Raw genomic sequence first — 13470 nt, forward strand, 5'->3', positions numbered from 1 at the left:
ATGTTAAAAGTATGTTGCTGAAAACAGCCAGAAGCATGCACTTTGGATGAGTCTACACGTCTTTGTATATGGGATGCTCGGCACCATGACTTTAAAAATGAACAGATCCTGCCCCTTGCAGCATGTGATGGTACATGCACGGCTAATGCTGTCTTTCAGAAGGTTTAGAACATAAGAAGATGTGATGTGACTGATGGAATGCGGCAGCCTTCTCCAACCTGGTGACCTCTAGCGGACTACAACTCCCATCACCCCCAGCAAGCATCACCAGGAGTTGTAGTCCAACACATCTGGAGGGCATCATGTTAGGGAAGGATGAGTTAGGGGTAGACTGGGGGACGGGACTGAATATTGAAAGTTTTAAAGTGCTGTCTAGAAGGAGAAGGAGATGAAAAAATTGTTCCCCAGAACCAAGAGAAGAAACTGAGGAGGAGCACTATATACTTTGTTTGCAGGCAGGAAGGCATAGTGAAGCCTCCCACCAACTCCAGATGTGCTGGACTGCAATTCCCAGCCAGCATTAACTATCCTTTGCTACTATGGAATATTTTTTTTAATTGGTGTTTATTTGAATGAACATATCCAGGTTGGTTTGGGTTAATTCCAGCTAATTAGGGATTTGTACTTGGTGATGCCAACTGTTTGTGTGTTTATTTATTTATTTATTAAATTTATTAATCACCCAACTGGCTGGTCACCGAGCCACTCTGGGCGATGTACAACGTATAATAAAACAGTTTAAAACAATAAAATTCTACAATAAAAACATTTTCTAAAATACCCTAACCCACCCCAAATGCCTGCCTGAACAACCACGTTTTTAATGTACAGCGGAAGCTCATTAAAGAGGGGGCATGACGGAGTTCCTTAGGGAGTTGCTTACAGCTCTATAATTCTGGTGAAAACAACAAAAGTAGATTTAACCACAGTGTTCCTGTTCCAAACAACAGCCTTCAGTAATGTAAAATTAATCACCTCAAACCTGAGAAACCAAAAGATGTAGTCTTAAATAAATATTGAACTATCATTGGTTCTGAAGACATTCATGATACATAATGAAGACATCTTTAGACCCAAAATCCATGGTATGCCTCTGTAATGAAATGTTTCCATCAACAGATTTCCTTGGTTAAGCACTGTTCCCATCTGCTAGGAACTGCCCACTCAAAACCCAGAGCAACCACATAACTGGGAAGAGCCCAAGACATCCGGTATATTGCAATGGCATTCCTCATTCCCTTCCACTTCATCCCACTCCAATTACAAGCTCAGCTATTCTTCTCTGCTATAATTAAATGGAAATGATTCAGTGCTTATTTTTATTAACTCAGAATGGTAATATTGATGTTTATTTCTGAGACCCTTTTTCTTATTATTTTTATCGACTTAAATTTTTGTGTATGCCAGAGATTCAGAGCCACCTTGGAGACTAATTGTTGCTTATTCAACTTGTATTGACTGTGAAGTCAAGTTTCATAACAAATTTAGAAATAAAATCCGAACAGATGATCATCATCATCTTGCATAATATCCAATTTTTTAAATTAATTGATTCCCAAGATAGAATATCTCATCTCCAGTGATTTCATAATAATGTACATTGGATCCTTTATAATTTTCTTCCTGCTCATTTATATCACCTTCAGAGGGTTTTGGCAGCTATTTGGGGGCACAGAAAAAATCAGATGACTGCTGAACTCTCGTCTTCAACCTACGTGCATTAGCCGTATTGTATTTGTGGAACAACGTGCTAAAATGGAGGTTGAGAGGATTGCCGTTCTGTAAAAGCAGCAATCGCCATCCATGGGTGCTAGCAGCTAACCCAGCAACTGGCACATCTGTTTTGTGCATTAAGAACATCAGGAGAGCCCTGCTGGATCAGATCAAAGGCCTATCTAGTCCAGCAGTGTGTTCCCACAGTGGCCAACCAGATGCCTACGGGAAGAAAACATGCAGGACATGAGCACAATAGCACCATCCTGCTTCTGCTCCCTAGCAAACGGGTATGTAGCATAGAGCCATCATGACTAATAGCCATAGTAACATGAGGTGGGGGAATACCAGAGTCTCAGCTCCAGGTCCTGCTCTTGACCTACACACATCTATCTGAATGTCAGAATAGATCCTTCCCAGATGAAACCTGACATGCATACAGCTCTCTCTGTGCTATCTGAAAACCTGAAAAAACAGGGTTCCTGAATGTGTGGAGGCAGCAATATATAATTGCACATAGGGCAATTCAGCTTAGGAGTTAATATAAGAATGTAAGAAGAGCCTTGCTGCATCAGACTAAATGCCTGTGGGAAGCGCACAAGCAGGACGCGAGTGCAGCCACACTCTTTCACTCCTATTTCCCATAGGGATGGCAGAGAATTCCTCCACGGACCCCAATCCGGCCTCTGGAGTCCATGGAGGAATGGAGTACTTACTGCCACCTCCCATCGAACTCCTTGCTGGCCAGATCCTGCCCGCCACTGGCTCCGGAGGTCCAGCGATATGGCCACCATTGCCGTATTGCTGGCTGATTCTGACTCCACTCTGGATGCAAATGGCATAGCAGATGCCATTTGCGGCCGTAAAGCTCTAAGTTTAAGCTAAATGCAGCCATTTACAGCTGCATTTAGCTTAACCTAAGACCAGGGGAGAGTCCCATGGGTAGAGTTCCAGCCACTAGTGCTTTGGATCCAACCCTATTAGTCTACCCCTTATTAGTCGACTCTAATCATCTGGAGATCTACTAAAGAGAAAAGAAGAAGGATGCTCTTGGTAGGACTTACCAGATACTGGGAAGAGGCAGGTTGCCACCCCAACATCATTGGAGATACTACATTCGTAGTTGCCACTAGTCTCCCGGCTCAGGCTGTCCACCTTATACTCAGAGTAGTCTTGCTGCTCTGTTGGAGGCACTGTTAAAAGACTTCCATTGAATCGCCAGACTGCTGTAGCCACCTTCATAGGGCTCCCCTTTAGCATGGTGCAGCGAAGGGTGACACTGCGTCCCACAGCTTGCCGGATATCCTGGGAAACTGGCTCCACCATTGGGGGGACTACAGGACAAATGACACACACACAAAGGTGCCACGATAACGTCAGTACTCAATAAAGTCTCAATGATAATGATAAAAAAATTGCTTTTATGAATAGCTCATTCTATTCTGCAGGTTCAGGGGCAGATTCTGGCAATTTCATCACAACAGATCTGTTGCTGTCTCACAAGTTAAGTAGTGTAGTGAGTACAGAAGGTTTAAGTAGGGATGTATGAAAGTCACTTACCTTTTCGAAGGGTGACATTTGCGGTGGGGGGGAGGCGCTCCATCCCTCCCCCTGAAATTCTCCCTGGCTGGCTTCGCTCCGGGGCGACTCTGCGGAGCCGCTGGCTGGGGCCGCCTGCAGCCAGACATCCAGCTGCTGGGCAGCCTGCACAAGGACGCAAATGGCGGCCGCCATAGCCACCGCCACTTGCGTCCCTGTATTTTGCCGTGATAGGCTATGTAAATACTTATGTAGCCTATCACGGCCTCCGCAGGGACGCAAATGGCGTCCCTGCGTTAGCCATGATAGGCTACGTAAGTATTTACATAGCCTATCATGGCTATAATGAAGAAGCGAATGGTGGCCACAGACGCAGCCGCCATTTGCAAAGCAGCGCGAACGGCAGCAGGTAAGTGCTCCGTTTTGCACGCCTTTCATGGGGCGGGGGGCTTTGTTCCACCATGGATTTTGTGGGGCCGAATGCACTGGCGTTCGGCCTCACCGAGATCCGTGGCAGAATTCTCTGACATCCCTAAGTTTAAACGAAACAAAGGAGGGCAAAATAAAAACAAAACTGAAAGAACATTCCTTGCTATCCATTATCATTTCCTTGTGCCTATTGATCCTGGGTGCTTCCAGACAGAGGGCTCCTAGAGCTATTTATTTTATCTGTTTATTTGTTACGTTTATATCCTGCCTTTTTCCTCCTTAAGCTACCAAGCAAAAGATATTACACGCCAACTCCATCTTTTCCTCCTTGATCATTTTGTTTCCCAGTTAAAAAAAAAAAAAAAAGATGGAAGAACTGGTGGGAAAACACGTGAAGATTACATTTGGAAGATGAGGACATCTGGAATATGCCCTCTCCACCTCCCGGCAATAAAATTCTGTGAATGAGGTGATTGCAGGATAAAAGCCTTGTCTGGAAAACTCCCTTTTGATGCCAAGTACAGCTGTCTTCATCAATACACCCTTGAGGAAATGCTATTTATCTCCCTCCCTCCATGCGCGCGCGCGCGCGCACACACACACACACACACACTCCATTCTTCAAATCAAAAAGAAAAAAGAAGTGTAAATGTTTAGTAAAAATTATGGGTCAGAATTAAGATTGCCGGGAGAATTATCAACAACCTCAGATATGCAGATGATACCACCCTCATGGCAGAAAGCAAAGAGGATCTAAAGAGCCTCTTGTTGAGGGTGAAAGAGGAGAGTGCAAAAGCTGGTTTGAAACTCAACATTAAAAAAACTAAGATCATGGCATCTGGCCCCATCACTTCCTGGCATATGGAAGGGGAAGAAATGGAAGCAGTGACAGATTTTATTTTCTTGGGCTCCAAGATCACCGCAGACGGTGACTGTAGCCATGAAATTAAAAGACGCTTGCTCCTTGGGCGGAAAGCTATGGCAAACCTAGACAGCATAGTAAGAAGCGGAGATATCACCTTGCCGACAAAGGTCCGTCTAATCAAAGCTATGGTTTTCCCAGTAGCAATGTATGGCTGTGAGAGCTGGACTATAAGGAAGGCTGAGCACTGAAGAATTGAAGCTTTCGAAATGTGGTGCTGGAGAAGACTCTTACGAGTCCCCTGGACTGCAAGGAGGTCCAATCAGTCAATCCTAAAGGAAATCAACCCTGAGTGCTCCTTGGAAGGACAGATCCTGAAGCTTAAGCTCCAATATTTTGGCCACCTAATGCAAAGAGAAAACTCTCTGGAAAAGACCCTGATGCTGGGAAAGACTGAGGGCAAAAGGAGAAGGGGACGGCAGAGGATGAGATGGCTAGATAGCATCACTGATGCAATGACTATGGACTTGAGCACGCTCCGGGAGAGAGCGGAGGACAGGAAGGCCTGGTGTGCTATGGTCCATGGGGTCACGAAGGGTCGGACACGACTGAACGACTGAACAACAACTTGTCCTTAAAATTTAGGAATGAGACATCTAGACACAATATATATATATTTAAACAAAATGTTTACACTTCGATAGATGGCTATGAGGGGGACCCAAATAGCAACAGACTGAAGTATAATGTTACAATACAGAGGAAGGAAGGGAGAGAGATAATAGGTACATACATCTGGAAGAAGCATTCTGTATGCAGGAAGTCCTGACACTACAGAAACCCAATAACTCTCCAATTTGAATTGTGATGGCGGTTGAGGTTCCAGGGGCTCCTTCATATGGAGCTTTTACCCTGCTATTGAGAATGCTCACTCATGGAGGTTTGTGGGTCTTTTTCATGACATTGTTAACCTCCAGGGCACATCCAGAGGTATTTCCTGGTTTTTCTGTCTGAAATAGATCCGGAACCAATGACCCATTTTTTAAACTCGGAGCATTATGGGATTAAAACAGCCACTAGATGGCGCTGTTTCATTGAGTTCTATGGAACCTTGAAAATTAAAAGCTTCCCTTCTCAGCAACCACGTGGTCGCTCTCTGGGAGCCTGTGTTAAATACGGAAAGGCTCCAAAACGGGAGCACTGCGGGGTCTTTCTTTAGTGTAAAGGCAGCCCAGGAGGAAGTCTTGAATATAAACAGGGTTCATTTTGTGCAGTCTGGAAGCCATTGACGTGCCAAAAGACTTGTTCGCATGTTGGTTCTGGGTATTGATGATTGAGGAGAATTTAAAAATCACCACATTGGCAGGAACCATAGAACTACAGAGGGTGGAGGTCATTGGTCTTAGCTGGACAGACATATTAAAGCAGGGCTTCCTTGAATTCAGATACATCCCTTGGAAATTATCCCATTTCAATCAAATTATACTATGTCATATGCAAAAGTCAGAAAGTATCAGGGTGTGCTGTACCAGAGATGATTGTAGGACAGAGGTGGGGAAACTGTGGCCCAGGAGCTGCATGAGGACATCAACCTCGTTTCATGTGGACCTCAGCCCACTTTGCAAATTCTGCCCACATTTGGCTCTGGGCACACCAATTCCTAGAATCTGGATGCCACTAGATTTCAACTGAGATAATGCAGACCTCACCAGGGAAAAGGTTCCCCACCCCTGCTGTAGTTTAACAAGTAGGAACTAGTTGTTGACTGGTTCAGTAACACAGATAGCTAAAGCATGTGAGCCCCAACACATTCAATAGCAGGAAGTAAACACTCCCTATCATCATTAGCCAATTTGCCCTAGGAAGACTATGTTGTTGACCAGTATTCCCATGCGTATCTGTCAAGTTCGATCAAACTTTTCAAACTCTCCCCACATACAGACATTAGGCCAGTCTACATGATCTAAAATATCACATTCTATTTTTGCTTGTGATATCTGTTTTTCCACGGAAAGAAAATGAAAGCTTTTTATTTATTTGTTTGGGGATTTTTACCTTGCCTTTCCATTTCAATGGAAAGTGCTCAAGGCAGCTTACATCATACAAAAGAAAAATAAATAAAACGGTAATAAAATCAATCCAAGCATCACAAAAACAATGCATAGACTAAAATGCTAGAGAGGGACAAAGAAGATCAAACAAAACTATCTTCAGATGATGGCGGAAGAACATTAAAGAAGGTTGTTTTGGGGGGAGGAGATGACACAAATCTCATAAGGCTGGGAGTTCCACATTTTGGGGGGGGTCACCCTAGAGAAGGTCACTTCCCTTGTTCCCATCAACTGGTGGTGGGACATGCAAAAGTGCTTCTCCTGCTGATCGTAGTGACTGGGAAGGATTGTACAATGGGAGATGGTCCTTAAGGTATCCTGGTTCCAAAGTGTTTAGAGCTTGTTGACCTTATATAGGCCACAACTAAAGCAGGAGATTAAAATTCACTACGCAAGAAACACGCTAATTTATTAATGTGTAGGTGTGGTGCCTGGAGAGTGCAAGCAAGACTACTATCTTTCTTAAGCTGAGGTACATTAAAAAAGCCCTGCTGGATCAGCCCAAATGCCTATCTAATCCAGCCCTCTTTCCCATAGTAGCCGATCGGATGTCTATGGGAAACCCAGAAGCAGGGCATGATGAGGGCATATCTCTCACCTTCTCTTGCTTCCCAGCAATTGCAGTTCAAAGGTACAAGGATCCGCATGGCACACTGGGCTCGGCAGTGTTTATAGCTGCCTTGGGTTGCTTCCAGATGGGGGGCTCCTGCCATTACCAATTGGAAGGTGTTGTGCAGCTATTCCAACATTTTTTCTTAATGGATTTTCAGTGATAAGAAAAAAGACAGAAGTAGTGATGGGGAAACACTGTAGGTTAGGAGTGGAAGACGTAATCTGGAGCCCCAGAAATGTCCATGAACAAGGCAGGGGGGTAGTGGGCTAAAAGCCTTGTCTGGAGGCACCATTGCTTGTGCTCAAATGGAGGACCACTCTTCCTCTACGGGTGTTCTTCAGTTGATTCTCAGAACCTAATTTGGATCAAAAGGAGCAATTCTTCGAACATTCATGGAAACCACAGAAACAGCAGAAGCATCCAATGTACTGAATATTTTTGTCCCTTTGGAACTCTCCAAAATAAAGATTAGACAACATATTGACCCCGAGGTTGGGAAGGTGTAAAGCACACACTGCCAATGCGGATGTCAGATCCAGTGACAGAGCTCTGGCGAAGATAAAAATCCAGACCAAAAATGGTAGCAGGGTGAGATGTGCTAGATATTACAAGCACCACTTTCATTCTTAGCTTTCCCAGTGATCGTTTGACCTGGGCAGGAATCACTGTGGCTCCATTTTCCTTGATGTAAAACAGGGGCAAATATGTATTTGTCTGTTTTTGTTGCATGAATAGGCAGGAAATTATCTCTGTATGCCTGTAATATTAAATTTTCCAAAATGGAGAAACCCACACCAGCATCCCAGGCACCACTGAAAGCACTGTTTGTCCCACACCTGACTTTTATTTCACTGGTACATATAAAAAGAAAACAGGAGCTGTAACTATTAGGCACGTACTCTTGGAGGATGTGAATTTCCTCTGGCAGGTAGCACTTGTTTGAGCGTACTACTTATCTAGATTCTCAGCCTCAGGGTTCTGTCATTGGAGTAAAATGAATTAAAGCCAGCCTATGACTTAGCTTGCTTTGTACAGTGGGTTGACATGGTTAGCTCATTAAAGACTGCATTCAACAAACAACAGGTGTCTTTGCTGAAGGCTCCCTCCCCACAAAGATATTAATCAAAAGAAATGAAAAAGTGAAAATCAATTCCATCCTCAAAACCTGCTTTGGACTCTGTCAAAAGGACTACTTTTGAGGGAGTTGACCTTCAGGCTCTTAATCCTCCTATGTGACTCAGTAGCATCATTAACTGAGTTGTGACTAGAACAAGAGACTGGCCAAACAAATTGACTTTCAGCAGTCAGTGCTCACTTCAACAGGTGGAGCAATCTTTCCAAGGCAGACTTAACTTAAAGGATAATCTCAGGAGCCTGCAGGGATCAGCACTAAGATCTCGAAACCTATAAAAGTGCTCTCTAGAGAGTTTGTTCTATTTTATCGGCTATGGCATCATTTAGTCAAGTTGCCAACTGACCAGGGGGGAAAATGGCTTGGCCTCTCTTGTGGCTTTAACAGCCATTTGATATGCAGGAATCAGCAGATGACACTTTTAACAGCATGGAGTTTGTGTCTGAGGAACAAGCTGCTCTGAAAGGCTTGGGAGCCTGTTAAAAAAAAGTTGACAATCACAATAGTTGATCAATTAATGGCCCACAAAATATCACCCTTCTACTCTGATTTGTGAGAAGCAAAAGGCAACTGAAATGAATTCAGGATATGCTGCATGACCAACCACTGGACAGATCCCCCCCCCCCCCGATTTTCTGGAGGATGAATATAGCTTAGTGTTCTCCTCAGTGAAGGCTGGTGGCTCCAATTTAGGTGGGTCTATGATCCATTCTGGGTTTCAGTCAGAACCAGCCAGAATGCTAAAAAAGCTATACAAGGTTCTGAAACTATTTTAGAGATAGGGTTTAGCATATTGGATAGCTCCTTTAGAGTTCTAGCCAGTTCTGACTGCAACCCAGAATGCATTCACAGCCCCACCAAAATCAGAGCCACCAGCCTCCACTGGTTCTCCTCGATTTCCTTGATTGCTCTGTGGAAAACAGGTCCTGCACTTTTTAATTTGCCTCTGTTAAGCTAACAAAACAGAACCACCAAATTCAGAGTCAATATGTTTCTATTCTAATTACCACCAGTTCCTGCAGGGAAACAAAATGAAAAATGTGATTTCATGCCCTGCATCTGTGCTCTTTAAAAGCAACTAGCTGGCCATTATTGGGACTGGATGCTGGATGAGGTGAATTCTTGGGCTTGATCCAGCAGGTTTCATCCTATGTGTTATGTTAGGGATGCTCACCCCCTTAATTTCATTCTTTAATGTTATTATTTCTTTATTTTTCCAAGGCTCATTTAGCAGCAATGTAGCAAACAGAAATGTATTTATAGTATACTGCCTTTCTAGACCAATCAAGGCAGTTTATAAAAGGTCCCAAACAACCCCCCCCCCCCATAATCAGATAAAATCATAGTAAGATGCTACATTTTTAATGTTGTTTTTACCAACAATTTAAACAGTTAAAAGTATATGTCTTGACCCCCTTCCTGAACACAGAGTAAGAATCCATTGCAACTCCAAAGGGAGTGCATTCCAGAAACCCAGTGAGGGAAGCTTTTATTGATATAAGTAAAGGGGGAAAAAAGTTTCACCTGCTAAATCCTGGCTGGCAAAGTAGATGTTAAAGCTACAGGGGTCCTGCTCGAGAAAAATAATGCCAACCCTAGCATGAAAGAGAAAAGAGAAGGGATCTTCGTATTTCCCCCTGCCCCTAAAAGGGAGCGAGAGGAGGACCTCTGCTCCACACCACTGTCCAAGCCCTTCAGATATATTTCAATCAGCCCTGTGGTAATATTAAGCTGGATTTCCCGAGTTAAAATTTAGGAATTTCATAGTTATTTTTCCAATCCAGCTAAGGGCCATACACTCATGGAAGCTGGTTTCGCTTCACATAACTCAACCAGAATGGGGAACTGTGCAGGCATACGGGTGCTTCATATGTGGTTCTTCTGCCCAACCAAGGCACTGAGTCAGAAATCAATGGTAATGCTGATTAACTGTTTGGAATCAGAGTGGGAAGAGCTGGTTTTAGCCCCCACACCCCAGTTCCTTCCTCCACCAGACTATTACTATTGCCAATTTTCTGCTGAGGGGATGTGCTCATATGTAGGCATAGGTGTCATGCCCTACCTGGGGGAGGATTCATCTGAGGAAGAAGAAGAGGGGGAGAGCCAGCACAATGGGTTCCAGCCAGAGCTAAGCAAGGAACAGGAGGCCTTGGCTGACAGCCCTCCCCTGGAAACATTACAGGAGCAACCTGGCCCCTCCCGAGCAGTTCCTGAATTACCCCAAACGCTGGAGGCAGAGCCTGAGATAATTCATCCCTCTGAACAGCGTAGAATCAGATGTGAGCAGCAAAAGAACAAAAGAAAGTCACACCATGGGGCTGCCCTTAAAAGAAACATGCTGACCTAATTAGCCAGCTGTGTGGATTAAATCAGCCCAGCCAACGCCAGCTCTCTGCTGTGAACAAAAGCACCTTAACCTTGGCATTGCATTTCAAGTCACCAGACCTGACAGGCTCCTAGATCCTTGGCTACCCACCTGCATGACACTTCTGGCACCCCTTGACTGGCTTTGATGCTTGATAAAACTGATGCCTGTGAACTGACTCTTGGACTGCTTTGACCTCATCTGTGCCTGCAAAACCTTCTTGGAATTCCTGTGCATGACCCTGAACTGAATTGGTTGCTCTCTCGCTGCTACTCCTGGGACTATCTGCACCTTGACCAAGGCCCTTGCCAGCGTTGAAACAGGACAGCAACTGGACTAGGCTGTACGTGTGAAGGCTACTTCTTTAAAGATACAGCATCGTGCTATGTGGCCTTTAGGTTCATGCCTGCTCCACACTTCTTAAATTGGACAAGGTGAGTCATACGTATGGATGAGAAGGGGCCCATGTGGACCTAACTGCGGCTAAAATCATATAGTGGATAAGACATTGATTTGACCCAGTAGCCTCTGAAAAAGTGGGGGCAGCCCCTGTTTCCATCTTGATTAGAAGGCTGAATGTGAAAACTAGGTTGGCCATTTATCCTACTTTACAGATGGGAGTCCTCTATTCAATGATGTCCTCTGTTTGAGGGGCTGTGCTATCCAAGTCTGGTTTAAAGGTAAATAACCATAAAGAGGGAAAGCTGGGCCTTGAAGCCCATCAATGGTTTTCCCTGCACCTCAGGAATCAATTTCTGTCAGGGGTTCATCAGGCCCCTTCTTTGCAGGTCTTCAGGAAAGCTCTGAAGATTGATCTGTTATCACTGCCTTCCTATAAGTCAGGGTTGTTGGTTTTTATTTGTAAGTTTAGCTTTTAATTATTTTAATTGGCAATCTCAGTTTTTATGGATTTTATTGAAATGTGTTTTTATGGGTTTTTTAAATTGTATCCACTTTGTGTGGTTTTTATCTTGTATGGAGCCTTGAGAGGATTCCTTCCTTCAATAACTTTAGACGGATAGATTTTCATTTGGACAACAGACCGTGAGCAGGTTCCCTCTATGCATATTCAGTCTTCCCTGCTGTGGTAAGATGTATCGTGTTTCTATAGTAATTATTTCTAAATTTCCATCTACATATATGACTGAGCATATGCAAATTTTACGTAGATCAGCACCCTCTTTTTGTGTGATGCATTTCCTCTCTTTTGTTGATGCATAAGTAGCCAGCTTTGTGCAAATTCTGATAGACTGAGTGGGAAATGGTCAGATACAGAGACCTCTGTTGGCCGGTATTTGGCAGGTTCTGAGATAAAGCCCCCATCCGACATCACACAATGCTTCAGTCTGCTTGTTTTGCATCATCCACAAATAGTGTGCATAATATACAAATCATGCTGCCTGGGTATTGTGAAGCTCAGATCTGGGACCCCGCATGTGAGCCTTTACCTATTCAAGTGTCAGTGACTCTCCTTGCTCGTCTTCTCGAGTTCAAGAATTAAACTCCACAACCAGCCAATGTGGCGAGTGGTGTTATGAAAGGGGTGAAGGAGCCAGAGCATCGCCCAAGCATTCAGCAAGCAATACTCTTTCCTCAGACTTCTTAATATCCCGCTTCTTCCAACAGAGGGCAAAGCAGTTCAACTTGGCAGCAAAACAATTTTGCAGTAACACAGACCATAATGACTCGCTTGCTTTTCGGGAACAAATCAAATGATGAACTAAACTTATGCGGCTCACTCGCAGTCTTGCCCAGGGCCTCGAGCACCTCGTGAGAATTCATGTGCCACCCTTACTAGAGCAGGGCCTGGACTTTTGCGACAAGAAAAAACAGCCACAGCACACCCTGTCTATTTCAGGAAAAGTAATACAATGCATGTAGCAATGAGGGCAAGAGCCAAGCAAACAAGGGCAGGAATTGTCAAGTGTGAGACATGTCTCACTGTGCCTCGAATAACCTTTCACTTTCCTACTTTTACAAGATTAGTGAGTTCTGAATTTATTCTTCAACAGAAATGACGCTCTGAAACATAAGGGTCACTGGAGCATGACCAAGTTCTAAAACCCATTTGAAAATCTATTTTTACTTTCACTCCAAGGGGAGGAGAAACTGCACTTTCCACCAAGCAAACCAATTCCTGTTGAAAGTTTCTATGCACCAGCCTTCCCCAATTTAGTGCCCTCCAGATGTTTGGGACTACAGCTCCCATAATCCCTGATCACTGGCTATGCTGGCTGGAACTGATGGTAGCTGTAGCCCAAAACATCTGCAAAGTACCAGGTTGGGGAAGTATGGACCACACAACACTAGATAAAACTCTGGTGCCTGGTTGCCCATGCTTAGAAACAGCATGATATGGTGCCTCTGCCATCTGTGGTAAGGTGGGAGGCTACCAGAGAGACAGCCTTCTTGGTGGCAGCTCCCCATAACAATTCACTTGACACCTACCTTATTATCCTTTCGGCACCAGGAAAAAACCTTTCTGTTTTCCTGAGCTTTATAAATACCAGTTTAAACCTGTTGATTGTTTTTATGCTGTTTTTATTATTTTGTGATTTTTAGTTCATCATGTTTGTTTGTTTGTTTATTTATTTACATTTATATCCCACCTTTCTTCCTTCATGGAACTCAAGGTGGTTCCATGTGGTATATTTTTATTTTATTTATTTGCAATATTTATATGCCGCTCCACATCAAAGATTTCGG

General features: G+C 44.0%; 1 protein-coding gene across 1 annotated transcript in view; it reads right to left on the reverse strand.

Annotated features, from left to right (window-relative positions):
* Positions 1-13470, reverse strand: part of MDGA1 (MAM domain containing glycosylphosphatidylinositol anchor 1) — a 386593-nt gene that overhangs the window by 144525 nt on the left and 228598 nt on the right. Inside the window, exon 9 of the mRNA XM_084832471.1 lies at positions 2778-3047. Coding sequence (XP_084688597.1) covers positions 2778-3047 — 270 coding nt within the window. The remainder of the gene's footprint in view (positions 1-2777; positions 3048-13470) is intronic.

This window comes from Heloderma suspectum, chromosome 1 (assembly GCF_057233095.1).
Source record: "Heloderma suspectum isolate Gila_16-S chromosome 1, 16-S_ref, whole genome shotgun sequence".
NCBI lineage: Eukaryota > Metazoa > Chordata > Lepidosauria > Squamata > Helodermatidae > Heloderma > Heloderma suspectum.